We start from the raw sequence: 25,256 nt of genomic DNA on the forward strand, positions 1-25,256 counted from the left end.
TACTTTTGCTTGATGCAAAAACTAACTCAGGTCTGGAAATCGCGTTGGGTTCTAACCTGAAGTATATTGCTGGTCCACCAAGATCACCTCTGTTTTGCGTGAACCTAACTCAATTTCATCAAAAAACGCTTGTTTGAAGTAACTATCCTGGTTTCGTTCCTAGATTCTCAAACGAAAACTTCAATAAAAACAATTCCGAGACTTCAAGGAATCTAAGGATATGCATTTTTTTAAAAATTCTGACTCTGAACGGCTAAGAAATAGGGTTTTAATATATGTAAAACTTATAAACCGTTGTACCATTTTAAATGAGATAACAGTAGAGCCCTTAAATAGTAGCACTCAAACACGTAAGATTAATTTTTAATTCGACGGTACAAACCTGCGTTGAAGATGGCTCCTTATGTTATACTAAACTATCTAAAAAGGGAACTGGGGAGTACACAAGCCTCCCACCTCCCTCTTCTTTTCATTTTCTGACTACATCTGTGTTATTCAGCAATTCATTCTGAACATTTCATTCAAAGGTACCAAATCTCTGCGATGAATATATTCTCATTTGTTCAAGTTTAAAGTATCGGTGTCGTTGTGTACTCACAGTGTTGGAAGAAATAATTAATTTCTGCATTTGGATTGAACCATAAGTTTTAAAATCGTTATAACTATTTTTTGAAAACTCGTAGCTAGTTACTGGTTTCGACAAAGTTGTTAACCAAGGTTTGAATTATCGTTTTATAAACCTGGTTTTTCATATTGAGTGAAATAGCGATCTTTATTAACGTAAATGCAAAATAATTGATTTCCCTATATAAAATCCCATACAAACTTTAAACGCAATGCGCAAACCCGGGAAGCAATCGACCGCTCCCAAACTTTTCACAGGCATTTGGGACCACAAAAGGAACTCAAAAAGTGCTATGCTGAAAAATGTCATTTTCGAGCCACTCTACTATCCATTCATCAACCTCTATTCCTACTCTACAGTTCAACAATGGTCCACTAATCATCCCCCCGTCCCCCACCACCTCGCTTTTCAAAATATGTTAACACGAAGACAACATTGAACTCACGCTAATTAAGCTAATTAAATATTATATTACTGTTTGTTTCAAGTGTCAGCGTCAACATGCTGCTCATCTGGTTCGTGGCAGTCGTGCGCTTATATATATTCTTACCAAGTGTAACGAGAATGTAATAGATATATCCACAATGTTATATTAAACGTAACCAGTTATTAAATCATAGTTTCGATAAATAAGAAAGGCACAATTGCACCACTAATGGAATTAAAGTAGGTTTTTACTGTGTGGTGACGTGGTTAACGCATCTAACTGGAGACTGGGAGTTCGTAGGTTCAATTCCTGCTCAAGGGCACATCTTTTCTCAATGTGTTCAAAGAAAAGGTGAATTTTCGTTGCATTTTTTTCTAACCGTTCCGGTCATTCTTTCTCTGACTATTTTTCGTTGAACATTTTCCTAAAAACCTCGAAAACATGACTTGCGTCAAAGTAAGGGAATGTGGAAACAACACAGTTTGATACAAAATAAAATTGGGTGGAACAAAATGGTTTTCTCTTTCGCCATTCTAGCTGTAAGTACAGTATATTTTGCAATAGTGACCTGCGATTAGACGACTTTACGAATAAGCTATATAAGTGAATCTTTGAGTCTTTGAGTTTATTTTCGCTTATTTATCATGATTGCGTGAATTTATTTATATGTAATCAATCTGTTTGAACAAATGATCGAAAACATTTTGGATAGTCTCCTTTATTTCAATGAAAATTTTGAAAAAGCTCTTTTAGTTGTAAGTCAATTTAAAGCGTTCTTAAGGAACTGAACATAATGAATCCATACACATATTTGAAGAAGTAAATGTTTAATCCTCGAGATCTCATTCAATTGTTTAAAATATTTCGTAAATATAGACTTACAATCAACCATGCTTCTCCACAACACGCATTAACTCGTTTAGGTGTCTCCATTATTTAGTAAAAGGCAAAAGAGCATGGTCAAAGCAAATCTTGACATGCTGTAATATGATGTATCAAGCTAATTAGTGCATAATGGGCCTGAAACTGGTAATAATTCACAGAGACAAGCACTTGTCACGAATCGTTCCTTTTTCTTAACAACAGATTACCCTCTTACCGCAATTTCTGTGCCGATAGAAAAGGGTCTGCTCAAAAAATTTAATCTTTAGAATTAAAAATAAATGTATTGAGATAGCGCCTAAAGACGATAGCGGCTCAAGATAAAATCTCGGGAACTTGTCCCACTAGTGATACACCACACACTTGCCAAAGCGGTCAATGTCTCGAGCTGCTCCTTCAACCGAATCTGGGCACACGATCAACTGCTGCTGGTGAATGGCGAGGGGGGAACGGTTAGGAAGTGGTTGGCAGAAGGGGACACACGATAGCACGCATCTCCCCTCCTATGGCCTAAAAGACACACCACGATCGCATCGTTCAAGCAAGTGGCGGCACGAAGCTAGGGAAATGTTATTGAACATTGTATACACACTTGAAGCACGAAAATTCCTAACAAATTTCATTTCCCCGAATCGGCCTCAACAAGGGACGAGGATACCCATCGTGGACGATCGGCCCCAATGAGATTTACGATCGACGTTGGCACATAAAATTGTTTACATCATCATCCTACTGAGTTCAGCCGGTCGGTTTCCCAGCATCCCGAAGAAGAGCTCGCACGCGACGCTCAAACATTCCCCACTGATAGCCGTCGCATCATTCCACAAATAGACGCTCACTAGTCAAGTGCATCGAGTCTGATTCATTAGCACTCTGCCACCAGCCTGTGCATCATTATTAAACTCAGAAATTTCTCCCAGTAGGCGATGTTTTCCGGTTAACCGCAGCAGATGCAGTCATCGATCGAAAATTGCCACAAGCAAGCAACAGAATGAACGGCCTACTCTTACCAGTGCACTACTGCTTACCGTCAAAACAAAGTCTTGATTCACGGTCACTTTGACAAGGGGGGGCATATTTTAGGATCTTCAAGTTGCATCCCAGTCCCAGGTGGGCGGACAAAAAGGTGTGAAAACATTTTCCGGTCGCACGATCATTCATTGACTCGTCGCATTTCTCACCTGTCGGTCTGTCTGTCTGTCTGTTGCTGACTCGCATCTTGGCATGTCCTGTAAAATCTGATCTAACGGAAGAATCTGTTGGCAGCGTTGGCGAACGTGTCGAAAAGATCAAACGCACCCGTTCTTAGTCCTAAAGATATCTTTTAATTCGTTGCAAAGTGCTGCAAGAAACAGTATTTTTGGATGACCCCCAATTATATGCCCACGACTGTCGAGTGCGTTGAAATGTTCCGGGTGATGTACTGACAGACAGATGACTTTGACCTACAAGTCGTTTGCGGCGAGTGACAGATTAGATCTACAGCGTTGCTTAGTGTGATGAAATTTTAAGCTAGCGAAATCTCGTAGCTAATTCTGTCAAATTTGTTATTCTAGACCGCTGTCTTTTGTTTATCATGCATAACAAGAGTTAGAAAAATAATTCTAATTACAATGAGTTGAAAGTAACAAGTTCTATGTAGAAGCTCGCCCATGCTCGATTAGTCACGAAATGTCGCACGAACAAAGCGAATCGAGATGAGTGATCACCATTCGCGATCTAACGACCACAATATGCAACCGAGTGTTCACAAAAATTATTAATGATGACAGAGCTATTTTCGCATTTGCCATTTGTTGGCACCACGAATGGCAAAAAATCACGCCATGATTAATGCAAACTGCTGTCAGCTGCCTCGATGCTCCCGGCGATGACTGTATTAAAGTTATTTTGCTGCCTGAATTTCCGTCAGCAATAATTTTTTGTTCGGATTTCATCCGCATCAAAGGCAAGGCGTGGATCATATAAATTTTTCACCGCCTACTGTGTGGTACGAATATGAGATGTCAAATTGGAAATATCACGACTGCCTCTTGGAGACATCGGAAAGGGGTATTCTGCAAAAACGGTGAGATAACGCGTAGTTTATACATTCCAGGCGATCACGAACGGTAACAACAGCTGAACATCACTAATTCGAGTATTTGCTCTTGTGTCGAAGATCGTTTCTCGCAAACGAATACTGATCTCTGCTTGCTTTTTGCAATCGTTTCCGAACAGGTGTTCTTCCTGTGATTTACACTGAAGATAATTTGCTTGCCTTCACGCAAAGGGAATTAGACGAGGTTACGGTACATGGCGCAACCACAGCGACTCGGGTAATGGTGAGTGAAATGTGACACGCAGCATCAATGATTTTACGGCGATGATAGTTAATTAGAATCGATTTTTCTTCGATGGATGTCTAGTGTATGTTTATTTTTATTTGCCGGTTTTCCTCTGAAGAGTGTAGGTGACACCGTGTGGGAAAGTTGCACAGTATGCGAAACAATTGGAAAGAATAAGCCTAAAAATATTATTGCGAGTGATTTCTGTAAATACAAACAAATAGAAAAAAATTGTTGTCAAATTGCAAAGAAAACAGATGCTGATGAGTATCTCAAACAAATTCTAATCCACGCAGTAGGCCGCATACGAAATTGCCTGCATGTTTTGCGTAGGTTGACCCACGCGCACTAATTCTGTTAGTAGATGGTTTCAAAACAGCAAACCACAGCCGTACCGAGCGTATTTTAATTAGCAGCTTACTTGACGAATCTAGACCAGCCTAGGCGATTAGCGTAATGAGTTGCACACTCGAAATATTTCGACTTTCCGCCGACAATTTCTACTATTTTACCCGACATAATTGCATCAAATTGAGCATGCAGTTGCTCGCACTTGTTTCCCGCCTATTCACACCTTTTTTTTGCGGCGCTGGCTGTTAAGCCGAAGGAGCTGAAATAACTCGTAAAACATTTAAATCTATTACTATTTGAATAATGTTGTCTGTTTCAACACTTGATGAACTGTTCCGATTGTTAAACAAGTAGTAAAGTTTTATTCAGGCTGTAAATGTCCAAATTAGCCCCGGTGGTCACTTTAATGTGGCCAATAAAAATGACTATTTTTTATACCAACATCGACAGAATTAAATCAACAATGTCCACTAATTCGAAACTGATACCCAGTCGCGAGTGGATTTTTAACTTTTCGAAACATTGGCTAAAAATAATTTCATTTCCGCTCGAGTGACCCGCCGTTCGCCGACCAGATTGATGGTCTCACTGACGCCATTCTCCCGAAGCGTTTGTTTTGAATGGGGGAAAACTCTTTGGCTGTAAACATTTCCGATCGGCTGTTGAGATGGTGCAAAGCAGGCAGTGCGAATGGGTAATATTCGAACCGTGTTGCGGCTTCCGCTTCGTTGCGGTTTCATCGATTGGCAGCCGTCACCTACTTTGACTGGATCGCGTCCATCACGGCTAATGTCTTAATGTGACACCGTTTTTCGTGTCGCTGTTTTGGTTTTTTCTTCTTATGGCGTGTGGGATGGGATGGTTACTTTGTAGAACAATTGGATTTTAAGGTTTTTTAAAATGCTTTATTCTAAACTTTGCGACAATTTCGGCTGATTCCATTCGAGAACAGGGCCTGATATTAAATTGAAAATTTAACTTGATTAATCGTTCCGATCAGTTATATCATATGCCCTCGAGCTATAAAACCTTTACTAATATTTTTTTGTAAGATATGACGCGTTTTCTCAATTGGTTCTCCAAAAATTCCACAAGAATTTTGTTACTCGTGTTGGTGCTCACGTTTTTTGTGTTTGTATGAAATAGAGTTTTCCAATCATCAGCTTCATATTTACGCGGTAAAAGGGGTAAAACAACCATTGGAAATTAGTCTTCTGAAACTGGTCGCAATTTTAAAAACTCTCTAGTTCTGGTGCAGCCTGGTGACCAAGGCAGCAATACAATCTACTATTATTACCCAAACCGCGCTTTATATGAATAGAGACCAGATCACAACGTGCCTGTACTATAAACAGACGGCACTCATAGGAAAACCTTACTCAGCTTCATGGAATGCAATAAGCAATGTTTAATTTTGCTCTCTTAGCCGTTATCGCTACTTTTCAATTCCTCGGTTTTGAACAAAGATTGAAGCCAATCTTTTTTGAAACGGTTCAAATTAGGATGTTTCAAAAATGTTCGAGGACTGAATTAAAACTCGGATAACTGCAAAATTTAGAAAGGGGATTCTTTCTCAAATCAGTTTAGTCGACCACTACATTCGAGATGTTAGCTGCATACAATGCAATATGCATATCAGCGGGAAAAGTTTACTACCTGTTACACAATATTGTCACAAAAGTAATAAAGCTTAGGAGTTTTTCTCGATATTTAAGGTGCTTTTGACAACGTGTCTCTCGAATCCATTTTGGAAGCAACGCGAGGCTATGGAATACCTTCATATATCATATACATATATATATACAGGGTGTTTGGTTCATGGTTAAGAATCTCTCGGGGGGTGATAGACTGTCATATTTGGAGAAAAAAATTGTTCTACACATGCCATCAAATCTCAACCGTTACAGAGTTATTGAACTTTTAGTGTAAAAAACTTATTTGTCTTAAAATACCTCTAACTTTAAAAGTATACTTTGTATTTTAAATGTTTTAGTTCCATTCGAAAGGTGAGAAAATTTCGCATTGAGTGATGCCCTCACATGTTTCAGCTAATGAGTTTAAGTAGCCTTTTCAAAGTAATTTATTGAAAATTAAACAATTTCAAACGATTTTTCGTTCATTTCTTGAAAATCCTAATAGTTAACCTCATCATTTTAATAATTCAGATTGTTAGTCTTGATGAGCTGCTTAATTTGTTCTTTGACATGATACACTTACCTTTTCTTATTTTCATGATTTTGGGTTATTCAACTTGGATATTTTTATCTCATTTTCACTAGTACCAGCTCTAATTGAAAAATTACGGCACTTATTGTACTTTTTTTTCCTTTTATTCAAAAGCCAGGAAAATTTAACAGTGAAAAATGCATTAATACCTTTCAGTTAAGTGAATTTAGTATTCTTTTAAAAGTAAATTAGTTTAAAGTTTGTGCTATTATTAGAATTTTCGTTAATTTTCTTAAAATAGTAAATAATAAACATCACCATTATTATCATGGAAATAATGCATCTCAGCAAGTTCTACAGTTCTTTCTTTGACTCCATTTAATTATCTCTTTTGGTTTCGACGCAAAATCGTTTTTATCACATCATTTCATATGCAAAAATAATGATTTCGAACGCACTAAATTTGTGGCGAGCTCATGCTGTGTTAACTATTAAATAGCAGCAAAATGAAAAGAGATATAGACAAAGTGTCTTATAAAAAATTATAGAGAATATTAAGGGGCATCAAATGAACAATAGTTACGATAAAGTTTGTTGATTAATAATTAGAATAATTAAAAAACTCTCCAAAAACACAAATTTTGAGTTATTTATTTAGTAAAAAACCATTTAGTACACTTAACTAAAAGATATTTGTACATACACTGATAGGACATTTTCTCAGCTTTCTAATGAAATCTTGTAAATAACGATATAAAGCATATTTTTTAGATTAGAGTCTTTTAAGCACTTGTAAGTCGGTTACAGGAAAAGTATAGTAATGAAATTACAAAGAAATGAGAAGAGATAGAAATATGACGTCCAAGAACAAATCATGAATCGTCCTAAGACCCAACTTTTGGATAATGGATATTGCTATAATCATACTTCATTATTTCGAGAAAATTAGCAAAAACCTCCTCAAAAACACTAACTCTTAACTACTTTTCAGCTAAAAGGTAATTAAAACTAATTACTTAAAAAATATGAGAACACCATTCAATAGGAAATTTTCTCACCTTTCGAATGGAACTGAAACATTTAAAATACAAAATATACTTTCAAAGTTAGAGGTATTTTATGACAAATAAGTTTTTTACACAAAAAGTTCAATAACTCTGTAACGGTTGAGATTTGATGATATGTGTAGAACAATTTTATTCTCCAAATATGGCAGTCTATCACCCTCCGAGAGATTCTTAACCATGAACCAAACACCCTGTATATATATATATATATATATATATATATATATATATATATATATATATATATATATATATATATATATATATATATATATATATATATATATATATATATATATATATATATATATATATATATATATATATATATATATATATATATATATATATATATATATATATATATATATATATATATATATATATATATATATATATATATATATATATTCATATATCACGAACTGGATACACGCAACCGCAACCGACATCTGTGCTCATCGTTAAGACAAGTAGAAATAAGGAAACTGTGTGTCTGCGGATGTCCCCAAGGTGGTGTGCTGTCACCACTTCTATGGAACCGAGTCGCCGATGGATTGTTGTAAAAAAACTTAATGAGCTTGGGTCCTCGACATATTGTTTCGCCGACGATTATCATATAATGATCACCGGTATTTGCATTAACACACTTTTTGATTTGATGCAAAAAGCCTTATGTGTTGTTGAGCAATGGTGTCTTCATGTTGAACTATCAGTTAAACCAAATAAAATATCAATGGCGCTTTTCCCGCAACAAAGGATTACAACCGGAGCTCGTCCGCTGCAGTTCTTTGACTCCGCAATTATTGTTGTAGATCAAAATAAGTACGTTGGGGTAATTCTTAACTCAAAACTTGATTGGACAGCTCACATCGATTTCAAGAAAGCTTGCATGGCCTTCGGCCAATGTAGACGGGCTTTCGACGAATCTTGGGGATTAAAACCCAGGTACAATCAGTGGATCTACACAACAATTGTTAGACCAATAATGGCTTACGGGTGCCTTGTTTGGTGGCAGAAGGGAGAAGTTATGACAATCATAAATCATAAAAATTTAAAATATTATCTAAACGGCGATCAATGGAAAAAGATAAAACACAATAGTAAAACTAAATATTAAAAGAATGTATAAAACAGCTAAAAACAACAAAATCAGGCAAATAAACAAATTAATGTCAATTGTCAAAAAATGCAAAATCGAGAAAATCCAAAACAGAACCTACAAAAAATTGATAAAAGAGAACAGGAAACTAGAAAAACATTTTGCAAAGATTAAAGAAGTCGAACATTATTGAACAAATGGTGAAAATGATAAAAAATCGGTAGGAAAGTAGGAAAATTTTAAGAATCAATGAAAATGAAAAAAGCTACTAAAAGAAAACCGATTTTATCCACCTAGCAGTGAGATGAAACATTTCTTACACATTTCTCTATTGGATTAGTTTGCAGAACTCACGAGAAGTAGGCACCCAACTAGAGGTGGGATGAAAACAGTTTCTAGTCTTGCACGAATAAAATCTCGAATAAACTGAATAAATTATAGAAATCAACAAAACGACCGAAATAAAAAAGTAAAGCAAAAAATGAAACAATAGGTTTTTAAATTCATAAAATGAGTAGAAAAAGTAATGGAAATCATTATAATTTTGATCCAAATACACGAATCAAATTAGATTAGGTTATAACATAAAAATTAAGATTATATTTAGAAATAGTTATAAGATTAATAGAATAAATTGACTCATACTAACAAATTGAATGAAATAAAACGAATGACTGAACATGAAATGCATAAAATTAAAGATATGAATAAAATGAATCGGATAAATCAGATAAATCAAATGAATCAAATGAATTAAATCAATCAAATAAAGCAAATGAATCAAATGAATCACATGAATCAAATGAACTAAATGAATCAAATTGATTTAATTCATCCAGTGAATACATGATGAATGAATTAATGAAATGAATCAAATGAATAAAAAGAATGGATGAACAAAACGAATAAAGTAAAAAATAAATGAAATGCATAAATAAAACAAACGAATCAAATAAACAAAATGAGCTGAAGTGATAAAATGAATAAAGAGAAGAAAATGAGCAGAATTAAATGCATTGATTAAAATGAAAAATTGAACAACAGTAAAAGGTTATAAATTAATATAAAGAAATAAATTGAATCAAATAAATTATTTGGATGAAATGATTAAAACTGAAAAAGTAGTCAGATTATTAAAATGAAGAAACTGAACAAAATGAATAAACTGGAAAAAATTAATAAAATACATACAATGAAAGCAATGAATAAAATAAGTTAAATGAATGATATGAGTAAAATGCACAAAAAGAGTAAACGGATCAGAGTGAATCCAAAGAATGAAACGAATAAAATAAGTAAAATGAACGCAGATGAACAAAATGAATAAAAAGATGCGGAATGAAATAATTAATTAAAATTAAATGGTCATATATTTGAAGCCAAACACATTTTTGAATAAAGAAAATGAATAAACCGGATTGTACGAATTTGAAAACCATTGCATCAGAAAGTTTTGAAATGTTTTTGAAAATCCCATCTTCTGAGAAAAGGCTAATAAATATGCAATGGACTTTCTAGGGCTTCCATCTTTTTGTTTTCATGCTTCTTTACTTGACGTATTCAAAGTTTACTTTTTGGTCACATATTCCCGAAAAAAGATTTATGTGCAGAACAGAATTTACTGGTCCAGTATTTTAACGCGCAATTGAATATAGTAAAGTGAGACAAGGTCACATGTGCTTTCAAGCCCCTTGAACAGAGAACGACAGAGGGAGAATGCGATTCGTGAATGAGACAGGTAGATATTTCAAAGTTTTTATTTGCATTGAAGTAAATAGTGTGAAATGTCTAGGCTATGTCGATTGCATAAAAGCGTGTTTGTATTGTTTCGTACGGAATTCTCGTGCAGGAAATATGGATAAATAAGTCCTATACAGACCAATATTGTGAAAAAGAAATGGTTCAAACTACTCAGTATATCCCCCATCGAGAGTGGGTACTTTGGGAGACTTCTTTTCCTGGATCTAATTTGTGGATATTTTTGGTCTTTGATCCGTTATTTTTCATGAAAGTTCGTACCGATACAACGAATGTGCAGCTGATACAACTCATGGTTCATTCGCCTGCGCAACGTTCCGTCTTCCATCTGCACGCCACCAGATGGTACGCAACACCTTTCGTTCGAAAACTCCAAGGCGTTGGTCCTCCACGAGCATAGTCCAGGTCTCGTGGCCGTAGAGGACCACCGATCTAATCAGCTTCGTGCGGTGGCGAATTTTGTTCGACCAGAGTGTCCTCTGGAGTCCAACGTAGGCACGATTTCCCGCTAAGATCCGTCTCTGAATTTCTCTGCTGTTATCATTGTCGTCGGTTACCAGTGAGCCCAAATACATGAACTCGTCGACCATCTCGATTTCGTCACCGTCAATCCGAACTCGGGTGCGAGGTTCACATTGTCGTCTCTAGAACCTCTTCCTCTCATGTATTTTGTCTTCGAAATGTTGATTTTTCTTTTGAAAATTTCCATCATTAATCTTTCATATTACCCAATTAAGCCAAATATTTTTCTGATATAGCCATGAATTTCCTTAATTATAGTGTAGAAACAGGCTTTGAATACAATTGAATTAAAGTTGAGTTGATGTAGCAGCAGATAAAAAATAGTTTTGTTTTCTCAAACCTTCGCAATTACAATTAACAAATATTTCAGATTGGCAGAAGATCTTATCACACAACTTAGAAATGCATACAGAAATAGCTAGATAGATGCGATAGAAGAGAGACAGAGAGAGAAAGAGAGAGAGAGAGAGAGAGAGAGAGAGAGAGAGAGAGAGAGATAGAGAGTGATAGAGATAGGTGGGGGTGATGGTTAATGCAGTGACATTATTTTTATAGGTATATTATTATGATATATTGATTCTTACATTCTTATCATAAATAATGTAAGTAGTAATTTTTGCTCCATAACCAGTATAACCTAAATCTTGCAAAAGAGCTAAATTTTCGCTAGATTTTTGGGCTTCAAACATACAGTTGCTTTCGGTGACGCCACAAGTATAATTATATTAGAAATCTTTTATCTCACTACTAGGTGAATTACTTGTTGATCTGTGTATTGATATACCATCCAACATTTACCTCATGATTGAACGCAATGCCTAATCCAAGGAACAAATACTAGAACTCACTGTTTCTTTATCAACGCATTATTTTGTCTTTGAAGTGAACTTATATATTGATTTTTGAGAAATAGTTCTTTTATTATAAAGGTAATTCACAAAATGTTCTCAACATCGAATTCCATGAATCACGTAGATGTGTTTTCATACCCCGATATTCAAAATCGGTTTAGTTTTGCCCCTAAATCACCAGTAAAAAATGAATGAAGTATGAAACAATCTCATTTTTAATTAGTGGAAATTGGTAAGCGAGGACTAAAAATACAAAATGTCTAATATCTCCGCCGCTCGTGCACGGATTTAGACAATCTATAGCTTGTTAGAAAGGTATTTTTACAAGCTTTCTATTTTTGTGGGACAATATTGTATTGTTTGAAAGTTATTTGCAAAAAACCTGCTGTGTTTTGACAAAATCGCCCATATCTCAGAAAGTAAACAACATATCGAAAATGAAAAATAATAGTGTCAAATGGCAACGTTAGGCCTTTCATTTGAAACTAATTTCATTAAGATCGGTTCAACCATTGCTGAGATAATTACATGACATTTTGTACATACATACATACACACATACACACACACACATACAGACATTGTCTCAATTTGTCGAGCTGAGTCGATTGGTATATGAGACTCGGCCCTCCGGGCCTCGGAAAAAGTTGTCAAAGTTTGAGCGAATCCTATACATTTCTTTTATAAGAAATGTAAAAAGATAAATCAAATGTTTTTCAAATTCAAAATAAACGTATAGGAAAATGGTCAACAGAAAAAGTACCTATTTTGAAAGTAAGTTGAATGGAAACAATGAAGAAATAACTATAACGAATTAGAACTTAAGGAAAATGTGTAAAATATAAATAAAATTATATTAAATTATCAATGGAGAAAAAAATAAAACTACGAAAAACAGAAAGCTTAGAACTAGAAAATAAGGAAGAAAATACGAGAAAGGTAAACGATTAAACAATCAGATATATTGGATTCAATCCAATATATAAGAAATAAATAAAATTGTTTGTAGAAATGCAAAAAATATGAAAAAAAGGAAATAGAAAAAGGCTATGATAATAATAGATGTAGTTAATAGACAAATTAAAACAAATTGTATGGAATGACCAAAAAAGCAGGTTATTTAAATATTAAACAATAAGAAAAATAAAATAAAGAAAGTAGAACTTCCTCGAAAAATGGTGAATAAAATGAAATAACAGGGAAAAAAACTATAAATTAAAGTAAGTGGTAGTGTTAGAAATAGAAAAATATAAAGAACGTGAAAAGATGGATAAAATAAAAGTATGGAAATAGATAAAAAAAAGCAGAATCTTAATATTGCAGAAATATTAATAAAATCCACAACTTGAACAAATAGATCAATGCAATTTTAACAAAACAAAAATAATAGAGAAAAATGCGAAACATGGATAAAATTTCAAATAAGGGTTGTGGTTGGATTTTACGCTATGCTAGTTTCGAAAACATTCATATTCCTATAAAAAACATGAATTATTCCGTTATTCTTCTCTTCATGCTCCATGACATATAAAACTCAAAACAAAACTATTAACATTAGGGTATGGTGAGGCAAATCCGACCTAGTAAGTGGTTTTGGCTGTAAAATTCTCACTAAACAACAGGTACACGGTGTTCATAAAACCGTTATTAACAAATAAAAATGACCATAAATTTGTCATTCGGCATTCGAAAGATACAGTATCCAAGCTTCTTCTCAGTGAATATCAAAATGATCCATCGAGAGATTCGAGAGAAATTGCTATTTGAAGTTTTATGACACGTTTCATAAGGCTACCAGCAAACACCCACGGGTTTGGTCCTATCTCTATAAACAAAAAAAAAAATTTGTCTACTTATTTAGTACATGGCATTCGAAATATATAGTAATCAAGTATATCCCCTGCAAGTTTGAAAATATTTCATTGACGGAATCGAAATTTATAACGGTTTGGATGTGGTATGCGGTCATAGATGGGTTTTCTACCAGACTTCAAGCCCGAGTCCATGTTTGTCCATTGACTATTTAAATCGTTTATACGTGTCGCGGTTTTTAAAGGAAAACCATACCATTAAATTACATAAATATAATGTACAAAAGGTGTTATTTATATGGTGCACTGAAAAAAATATGAAAATAGGGTTGTCTACCCAACGTTAAATATAATGTGTAAATTTAAAAAATGGATAAAAGTTTGAATGTTTACTTCAAATACTTGGATATACTTGATTACTATACCTTTCGAATGCCATGTACTAAATAAGTAGACAAATATTTTTTGTTTACAGAGATAGGACCAAACCCGTGGGTGTTTACTGGTAGCCTTATGAAACGTGTCATAAAACTTCAAATCGCAATTTCTCTCGAATCTCTCGATGGATCATTTTAATATTCACTGAGAAGATGCTTGGATACTGTATCTTTCGAATGCCGTATGACAAATTTATGGTCATTTTTTTGTTAATAACGGTTTTAGGAACACCGTGAGTAAGTTAAACTCACAAGTAGTTCAACTTGCCTGCGAATAAGCCTAAAGCTCTTCACCACATTGGATAAGAAACTTTAGTATGTCTCTGGGTTTCAGTCGTCCAAGCATGATTTCATCTATATAAGGACGGCCGAAGACTCGAAAGCGCAATTGCGCTACCGCTGGATAGTTGCATATCAGATGATATGAGGTTCCGTAGTCGGATTCACAAAGATCACATGAAAAAGACTCAGCGCGCTGAATAGTTGCCATGTGATAATTGAGTTTGCAGTGGCGGGTTAAAGCCCTGGTCAGCATGCCGCAGTGGAGCTTCGAAAAATGTAGGAAATTTTTCGAAATCACTGGGCACGGTTGTTCTGGAAACGCCTTTGTTTGGCGACACGTTTGTAGATTTCTCCAATAATTGCGGTGCTCGGACGAAGCCCAGGACCGTATTTTTTCCCTTATCCAACTTGTCGAAATTGGCAGCGCGGGCTCAGGACCAACGAAGTCAATCGCTGAACCTGCCCTGGCCAATTCGTCAGCCCAGTCATTTCCAGTAATACCAGACAAGGTAGATAGTGTTGACAATGCTTAGTTTTTCGATTTGGGTTCGGCACGCGATCACTAGCTTGGACCGGGATTTGTCTGAGCTAAGGGCCTTGATTGCAGCCTGACTATCGGAGCAGAAGTTTATAACTCTGCCGGACAAACTCAGTTGAAGGGCAGATTGTACCCCGCACATACTCGGAAAGATTTCTGCTTGGAATACAGTACAGTATCTACCTAGTGAGTGAGATTGTTCCAATCTCATTTCACGACAGTAGACACCAGCACCAGTCTCAAGTCGTCAAGTCTCCCCATGTTCCCCTATATCAAGAGTTTTTGATGACTCATTTGACCAATTGAACTCTCAAATAGAGGTAGGGGGCTATCGCCTCTAGTGGTGCTTTGACCAGAAGAATTTTACTGAGCAGGGTCTAGTCTATCTCAAGAGACACATGGGTATGCGTAGGAATCAATTCGAATTTCGAATTAAAGTGATCACTCGACAGAATTTTTGAGCGCTTCCATTGCTTTTTATTGTATAAAAGCTTAAAAACAAATAAATAGGCTCTGTTTTATTTCTTATGTAGCTCGTAGCACTAGGAGGAAAAATATATCAGTTTTGTTGATTAGGTTGGGTGAAGTACTTCGCTTCCTCGGATATTCACAGAGAATCTAAAAGCACTAGCCACTCGCGCTGTGAAGGATAACCCGGGCGATCTTTGCTCTGCTTCACAGTAAACGAACACGGGGCGTGAAATTCACAATTCAGTTTCTTTCGAGAATCTTTGTGAGGAACATTGATCCATTGAAGCGAACGTTCAATGGGGTAAAGTAAAAAATGGCTCTTTTAAAATAATATTGGCCAATGCTAAGAGGGGCCCTCCTTATCGATTAGGGCCTGAAACCCGAGGATGATGTTTATGAGGACTGGGTGCTGGACGATTCCTGATAAACAAAAGGGCAACCCCATTTCAATTTTTACCGATTTTCCGTACTAATTTCCATATAACCTTTAAAAATTTTGGAGGGTCCGTAGACGCAACAAATACTAAGGGCCATAAAAGGAATCAGTAGAGCTTGGTGGAGCTAAACGTCAAAAATTGAACCAATCTATTGTACAGTTCACAAATATTTACTTCTTTACCTTTGAGGAGATGCTTCGCGTTCGCTCTAAGCCGCTCAATACGAACGATAATGAAACAAATCTATAGCGGATCTATATACAAATCTTTTCACCATTGAAGTGTTCGGTTGGTGCACCATATTCGGCTCTGACCGAGATGAGCTAAAATTTTCCACCATTTCCGAGTAGTTTTCGAAAGATTTTTCAATACAGTTTTTCGTGGACGCGAAGTTATAGCGTTTTTCATCTTGCTCCCTTATGGAGGTGTTGCTTATACTTGAAACATTAAACGCGATTATCTCGAAATCATATTTCCCAAAAGCGTCTTTGCGGTAATTACGATTGCCGGAAAAGTTTTCAACCGATCTCAAAACTTTTTTTTTTTTTGACTTGTTCGTAATTTAACTGTCGTGTCCTTGAACGATTCCATTTTTTCGTTAAAATTTTCATATTATTGTTATGAATTTTTTAATAATTTTTTTCAGGTGAAAATAGTGATTTTTTTGGAAAAATCGTCCCCGTTTCCAAAAAGAAGAATTTTTTTGTAGTCGATCGTTCAAGGACACCATAGGTACGTATACTAATGAATTGTTTTTAATTTGATGGTTTCTGTTGAACTGTTAGTCTAGAATCGTAGTTACGGCAAACCTATTTGAAAAAAACGTGTTTTGCGGAAATTGCTATAGCTTCGACAATTATTAATATTTTTTTATTTTCTCTAGTGTATTTTGCAAATTGGACATTATACTACGCTAAACGTATAACAAGTATTTCATAAAAATATGTCTACATACCTTTATAAAAATTCAAACTTTTCCCTTTTTTCCCACATCTCAACATATATAACCCCTTAATAAATGTAATACATACTTCAAGATTTAATACAGCATTGCTGAACATATTTTCGACAAAATAGCGAAGAAATTTATTAAATTTATGCAGTACCGCAAAAGACATGAGCGTTCCCAACCTTACACGACTTACCGTCCGAAATTTTTGGAGAGGAGTCCCTATTTTCGCTATGTTTCTATTGTCACCATACCCATTTAAAGCCGTTGGCTAGAGCAGTGTCTGCCATCTTTGTTTAACGCATTGAATCAAATGGTAGCGCAACAATAGGGGCACTCGATTCGAGTCTTTGTTGCGCTCAAACACGAGAATTTCACTGTTTTCACCGCATTTGTGTTATTATATTGGTTATTAACAACGAAGCAAAGCTGTTGATGTCAATTTTTAGGCATTCCATTGATGGTAGGCCGAGAAATTAATGAATTAGTGAGGCACCCTGCTTAGTATGTTGAAAATAGGCACTTTACCCTAAGCCAAAATAATCTCTTATTTTATTAAAGCTGAAGAGTGTGGGTCTTCTTTGGCTTAGGGGTCTTCGGCTTGTTCGCTGCAGCCTTTGGTGGTTTGATACCTTTCTATTTGGTGACAGCTGCTACCGCCTTTGCAGGGGTTAACCATCTTCGCAACCGGTTTCTTACCGGCAGCCTTTGACTTTGTGGTCTTCTCACTACCACCACCAGCGTTTTTCTTTTTCTCTCCGGTGGCAATCAATTTCTTCGGTTAATTTTCAGTCTTCTTTGGCAACAGAATGGCCTGGATATTAAACAACACACCACCATAGGAAATAGTCACGCCGCCCAGAGTGCAATTTGTTCAGCTCTTCGTAATCTCGAATGTCCAGCTGCAGATGACGGGGGATGATCCTGGTCTACTTGTTATCAAGGACAGAATGTACTGCCAGCTTCAATGCTTTGGAGGCAAGATATTTCATCACTGCTGTCAGGTAGACGGGTGCTCCGGCACCAACACACTCGGTGTAGTGACTCTTTCTCAGCAAACGATGGATTCGGATGACAGGACGTGCTAGTGTATGCAGCACGAGGGTAGCACACGAATGACGCCGTATTCGCATGCGAGCCCCGATTTAGCTCATAAATAAAAAATAAATCATTCTGTCAAATATAATGAAAGCTATTGACTTTCAAAACTGATAAGACTGCCCCTGCCGATAGTTTGAACCGGACCCCTATATTTAAGACAAGAAAAATATGCTTAAAAATGATTTAGTCGAATTTGACTTGGTTCGTCTGCTAGAGCCCATAAAATATATTTGCAAATGATACTGACAAAATCGGGGGTAAATAAAATCAGGGGCTGATAAAATCGGGTCTCTACACTGTATCATTTTCTAAAATTAGTTAAACACTAAACCTTTCTTTCGCTATTGAAATGATTGACTATGTAAAGCAGTGTTGTTGTATTTTTTTATTTCAAGTTGAGTAAGTAAGAAACGAGATGAATAGAGGCGCTGAGATGAATTAGGAAACGTCTACCCTAACCAAAAGTCGGGCAGTAAAAATTGTACATCAAAGACAAGTTAGCCATGACTGTATGTTGCATGCAAGTTGCATGCCAGAAATCTCCTCAGCCACGGTGCGCAAGCGCCCGCGAACCCAGTGGCAAGTAATGCTTTACACCTGTCTCCCATGGAATGTGTATGCTTCTCTAGGTCGTCCTTTGCTATACAATTTACTGCGTTTCCGGTGCATTTTCATCGCTAGAAAAGAACCACGCAAAACAATATCTTTATCGGTGATGATGTTTTTGATTGCGTACAATGGTATACACTATGTAGACCAATAAATTGCCATTTATTTTAACTTGAATATTTATTGGAATTTATTTCTTTTTTTCCACTCCTCCCACAGCAGTGAATTGGATTTCCTCGTGGAAGGTAGAGTCCAACCTAATTATTACGTTTCCCCATACATAGTATTACTAGTTGTTGTTTTATGACAATTGAAAATTTACAATCTGCTAACGATGTATTTATGCTTCAAATCATTTGAAAAATCGAGTGATTATCAATTTATATGTCAAACTCTAGCAAATTTTTTTATGTACCTGTGCGCTAAGCGGGAATTTTTTCTCTGACCCAAGGCAATAAAACAATGGTGTTGATAACAAACAATTTATTACATATTAATCACAGATTTGCGCTTGTTCCAGTTCATATTCCAACGAATCATCATCCACGTTGATAAAATCTCCACAGTAGAACAAAACCGCTCGCGGCACGACCCGATCTTTGATGAAATAGCCAATCCCAAAGTCATACTCCATAAACTTCTTGTACGTCACCGGATCCACATTTGCTGCTAGCTTTTTCGGACAGAAAAAATTGAAAAATGAATCTACAGTACGCTCCGTTCCATTTTCGACGGCGACAGTCAAATTAGCACCCTCTTTCCAGTCAATGTCACATCCGACAGTGTCGAAGATTTTGAAACCATTAAACGACAGCAGCTTATTCACATCAGGAACACACTCCATCTCGTACCGCTTGGTGAGCACTGTGTTAGTAAAATTATCGTTCGCTTCAAATTCAAACTCCAGCACGAATCCAGCTTTCGGCTCGTTGATCAAAATCGACCGAACGTCTATCAGATGCTTCAGAGCCTCTTCGTCGTGCGGTTGAACGAGTCCGTAAAAAATTGGAGCCATTTTGAAGACTCTAAGCCAAAATTCTGGAATCCCCTTGACCAGTGGATCCTCCGTTTTGTTGTTTTCGTGTCCTTCCGATTTCAGCGTGTCCTCTTGCGTAGTACCGTTCACAATTTGGCGTCTCTTGTCGAAGATTTCAATCAACGATTTCTGAAAATCGGTCTCCACCGAATGGACCTGCTCGTGGAATTCCGCTTCCTTGTTCAGTATGTCAATCTGAATTTTCCTCAGTGCGTCGATCTTCGTACGGATGTTCGGAGGAAGCATAGTTGGTGTCTGTAGTTGTTCGGTTTCAATCAGCCAGAATCGATTTGTGACAGTTCGGATGAAAGCTGCAATTTGAAATGGTGCGAGTTTCGTTGTCGCCTACTAATTTAATTTGAACGCGAATGTCGCGAAACGTAAAATCAGGTTTTTATTTTCACTGGGTTTCGGGCTAAACTTCTTTTGCATTCATCTTTTGGGATTAAACGAGATATTTAAGGGTTATCTATTAAGTACTTACGACAAAAATTTGTACACATATTAGAGACCACAGAGGAAATAATCCATTATCAGTGTGATTAATGGAACAGATTCACATCCCACATGTATGAATGTTGATCGCGGCTCCGAAGCATATAATATAGCAACACTGCTGTGAGAAGTGACCAATTTCCGAAAGAATATTTGTATGGTGGAAATACGCATGCGCTTGTCATGTGCTTACAAACTGTTCAAATCATATCACGTTTGAGTGCATTATTTGAAGCAATTGTATTTTATGTGTTAATACCCAGTCAAGGAAACTTAATTCACTTTTGACCCGGGGACTCCAAAAACCAAAAGGTATTATTTGGCAAAATATGCCAAATACGCCATGTTGCGAGAATCGCAAATTGGTTTAATACTTTTTATGAGTACTTTATGGAACAATATCTTCATCGGTTATGTTCCGACAGTGATGGGCGAACCTGTATTAATTTCCTGCCCAGCAACATAAATTCAAAGCATGCGCAATGCGTTACGAAGGAAAAAAATCCATGAAAGTGAAAATGTTGTAAGAATTGACAGTTCACCCTACTCTGTTTATTTCCACACGAAATTACATGTTGCGAGATATAGTACGATAGTATTGAAAGAGTAAAGATTTAAGAACCCTAACCATCTCCATCAGAGCAATCGTAATTCACAGACTATTTGGCGCCACTGAAAATAGGAACACGAAAATGTATCCCCAAAACTGCTAGCGTTATCACCCCTTACAATTGTTCATCCATTCTGGCTGGTATATCGCCATCGGGGAAAGTTGTTTGTCTTAGGCAGAGGAAAAACAGACTTGATGCACCGAAATATTTTTATCACTTTATATTAATGATTTTTTTGTGTGTCTCAAAGGCAAAAGAGAATTGGATTTCCTGGCTCGAGACAATTGGGGGTAACCTAGTTTTAAGGTTCAGTGTGCAACAGACTGGATTTTTACGTTAGATTTGTTTGGTCTTCAGAGATTCGCATTACCTACATGAAAACTAAAATGAAATTCGTGAATAATATTGTAAGAACGCTGGAACAATCCGGGTTATATGCAACGGGAACATCAATCATGTGTTCTGCAATTGTGTTCAATTTTTCTTCAATAACGTATGCATATCGTTCTTATTTGTGAACATATTTGTTTATTTGCGTAAACTCCAGCTATGTTACTACAAATTTGTTTTTCAGTCTGGGAAGCAGTTCAGAACATTATGAACATTTCATAAACTTAATTTTGATTCGTAATAGTATTCAAAGATAGATCTGATTACAGTAATGACTCACCATCATGATACAATTCATATAGTATGCAGTTTTGTGCACGATTGTAATATTTTCAGGTGTACTCAGAACATTACTCGTGGTACATTGTCGTTTCGCGATGTATAGTTTACTACTAATCACAATCTATTTTACGTGCTCGTGTATGCCCATAATATTTGCATGTGAATTATTTTACGAAATTCGGAATATTATTAATGGATCCATTCCTAGCTGGTAAAATTGTCCCTGATACTATATTATAAAACCTGTTTTAATCCACCTAGAGGTGCAATTGTGCCTTTCTCATTTCTCCAAACTATGATTTAATAGCTGGTTCGTACAATATAACTTTATGGAAATGTCTTTCATTCTTATTACACTTGGTAAGTATATATAAGAGCACCTTTTTGCATTCATCGCGGTATCGGTTTGAATCGGAGTTTTCTATGTGATCGACCTCCACAACCCGTAACTCCGGTGCTGGAAGTCGGATGGAGATGGAATTTAATATCAGTTTCTGGGGACGCAACACCTTTCATTTGAGACTAAGTTGAGCAAATCTAGCCATTTTCGAGAAACCAATATAACCGTTATTCTGACTTTGGATGCTTCCGGATCCGTCGATGGTGGCCAGTGTGGCCAAAGAGACTTTGAATGACTGTTGGGGACCTAAATCTACAAATTCAACAGTTGTGTTTACATTTTGGAAAAAAAAAATCACCTTTTTACATTCATCGCAGAATTCGTTAGAATCGGGATTTACTGCGTGATCGTACGTATCACCCTGTAATTCAGGAACCAGAACTAGGATCCACACAAAATTCAACAGCAGCTGATGGACCTTTCATTTAAAATTAAGTTTGTCAAAATCGGTTCAGAAAATTCCGAGAAACCGATGTAGACAAATCAACAAATTTTGTTTTCTAACCATACTCTTCAACTCGTAATCCGGAACAAGATGTCGGTTGAAAATGAAATTCAATAGCAACCTATGGGAATATTATACCTTTCATTTGAATCTTAGTTTGTAAAAATCGGTTCAGCCATCTCCGAGAAACCGATGTGTACATTTTGTTAACAAATCCGCACATACACACATACACATACACACATACATACATACATACATACACTCATACATACACACAGATATTTTGCGATCTCGGCGAACTGAGTCGAATGTTATATGAGACTCGGCCCTCCGGGCCTCGGTTAGAAAGTCGGTTTTTGGAGCAATTGCATAACCTTTCTATATAAGAAAGGCAAAAGAATAATATTTAATTAGCTTATTAAGCATGAGTTCAATGTTATCTTCATGTGATTATAATTTGCAAAGGTTGGTGGAATGCGTTTGAACGTGTAGGGAATGGGGGTTTAGTAGAGTGGGTGTGGAGGATGCGTCAGAAATCCTTCATCTTATTTCGGTATACGGGGTGGATGAAGGAAATCTGGGCGTGAGGGTGGTCCAAGGGGAGGGGAGTGATGAAGGAGGGAGGTGTAAGGGTAAGACGGGGGGGGGGGGGGGGCGGCGACGCAATACTCAACTGCATATTTTGCCTTCCATTTGAGACTTGGTTTGAGAAAATCGGTTCAGTCATCACCGAAGAACCGATTTGATTTTAATTGTGGAATATGCCCGGAATTCCGGACTTCCGGAATCGTCGATAGTGGACAATATATTCAAAGAATGTTTGATTGGCAATTAGTGATCTAGATCTGCGATTAGAAGTTATTTGGTGACCATTTCAATAGTTTTTAGCCTCTGAGGTATTACGATTGAACCGATTTATATGGGAAATTCCAGTGTATCCTTACTAACACCCCTGTAACTCCGGAAGCAAGAGTCAGAACCGAATGAAATTCAGCAGCAGTCAATGGCATTACTGTATCTTTCATTTGAAATCAAGTTTGTAAAAATCGGTAGAGAATTCGTTGGGGAATAGGTGTGATATTAGTTTAGGAACTTAGCGGGTTCCCCGGGGGCGTCATGAACCGTCATAGGTGGCCAATGTGGTCAAAGCTACTTTGATTGATCATTAGTGATCCAGACCCGCAAACTAGAGTAATGTTACATCAATTTTAATATGTTTTACATCATTTGAACATCATGGTGGTACCAGTTTATATGGGAATTTGCTGTGTGACCGCACTCTTCAACCCGTAACTCCGGAACCGGAAGTCGGATCAACTAAAAATTCAATAGCAGCTTATGGGAGCGTTATACCTTTCAGATGAAACTAAGTTTGCGAAAATCGGTTCAGCCATCTCTGAGAAAATTGTGTGAGTTTAAATGACACACACACACATACATACACACACAGACATTTGCCGATCTCGACGAACTGAATCGAATGGTGTATGACACTCGGCCCTCCGGGCCTCGGTTAAAAAGTCGATTTTTACAGTGATTGCATTGCCTTTCTTTATATGAGAAAGGCAAAAACGTAAGGGCGATACTTCAATGCTGATAGGTGGGACCGAAAAAGTAAACAATCGCCAAAGGGTTATACTATCATTTTGTCAATTTCAATAGCAAAAACAAATTTTAATTTAATATTTTCAAATACTTTATGAAGTTTTGGGTTTCGATCACTGAATCATGCAATCTAGGATGTAAAAACACAATAGTTCTTAAATAGGAAATAAAACCAAGTCTGGAAATATTCACTGATGATTTTCTTTGAATAGTATCACTGCTAGTATCGCCCTTTTCAAGAAAACGCGTTGATTTCTTTAAAACTCTTTACCAATCCAAAAGTTTTCACTGTAGCACAACAAAAAGTAATACGAAGAGTTGCCAAACTCCTAGCAAATAGATTTCATAAGACTAGAATACTTCTTATTTGATATTCCTGCGTTACGAACGAAGGGTTAAGGTTGCACGGAGAATGCGCAAAATTAGCAAACGAAAAAAGCAGTTTTTTTCCACACCGTATGTCAGATCTCCATAAAAATCAATCAGCGTGTGTAGAATGTTGTTACAGTACTGCTGATCGATTTTTATGAAGATCTGACATACGGTGTGGAAAAAAACTGCTTTTTTCGTTTGCGAATTTTGCGCATTCTCTGTGCAACCTTAAAGTGAAAACAAGTCCCCAACAAAGATAAGAAAACCAAAATTCCCAAAAATATATTCCCAGAGTTAAGTATATCATAGAAATATTAGCATGCCTTGAGCGTCATAATACCCTCTTAATATCTGGGATGTTTGCAGTTCATATGCGATGTAGCGTCCCAAAGAGTTCCAGGTCAATTGGCCGAAAGCAATTTGGCCGAATGCCAATTGATGAAAGGTAATCTTCCCAAATGAACACCGAATCGTGCACATGTTCGCCTGCACAACCGAAACCTACATACGTACATGGTGTCCGTATACCTCAAATACATAATTGTTCGTGGCACCAGTTTTCTCTTTCTCTCACTCATCATCACTAGCATTGAATCATTTAGGTTTGTGCGTATCGTTTTCGTATCCGCACCCGATGTACGTACACGGATGTTTAACCTGTACATTGAGACTAGGCATGTTGTACACAGGTACAAACTTGTTAATGTTCATGGAAGTCCGGCAAAAGGCAATTTAATCGCATTTAAAATATTTATTTAATATTTTCGTTTTTTTAAACATTGGATTAATTCATTGAATTGTTTTAACAGTGGGTTCAAAATTGTATCGATATCGGATGGAAGAAAATGTGCTAATTTCGATTCGAATAACTGATGTTACAGGCCCGTAGCCAGGATTTTGTTTC

General features: G+C 36.5%; 1 protein-coding gene and 1 long non-coding RNA gene across 2 annotated transcripts in view; one reads left to right on the forward strand and one right to left on the reverse strand.

Annotated features, from left to right (window-relative positions):
* Nucleotides 1-16,769, forward strand: part of LOC131689201 (uncharacterized) — a 67,544-nt gene extending 50,775 nt beyond the window's left edge. Inside the window, exon 3 of the long non-coding RNA XR_009305359.1 lies at nucleotides 16,701-16,769. This is a non-coding gene — a long non-coding RNA (uncharacterized LOC131689201). The remainder of the gene's footprint in view (nucleotides 1-16,700) is intronic.
* Nucleotides 16,770-19,198: 2,429 nt separating this feature from the next.
* On the reverse strand, nucleotides 19,199-20,048 carry LOC131689200 (nucleosome assembly protein 1-like 1). Its single transcript, XM_058974131.1, has one exon. The coding sequence runs from the start codon at nucleotides 19,993-19,995 to the stop codon at nucleotides 19,207-19,209; it is 789 nt and encodes a 262-aa protein (XP_058830114.1). The 5' UTR covers nucleotides 19,996-20,048; the 3' UTR covers nucleotides 19,199-19,206.
* Nucleotides 20,049-25,256: the final 5,208 nt, after the last annotated feature.

The sequence above is a fragment of the Topomyia yanbarensis genome, chromosome 3 (assembly GCF_030247195.1).
Source record: "Topomyia yanbarensis strain Yona2022 chromosome 3, ASM3024719v1, whole genome shotgun sequence".
Lineage (NCBI taxonomy): Eukaryota > Metazoa > Arthropoda > Insecta > Diptera > Culicidae > Topomyia > Topomyia yanbarensis.

What these genes read in the sequence shown, in the direction of transcription:
- LOC131689200 (XM_058974131.1), bottom strand. Translation starts at nt 19,995, where the DNA reads ATGCTTCCTCCGAACATCCGTACGAAGATCGACGCACTGAGGAAAATT.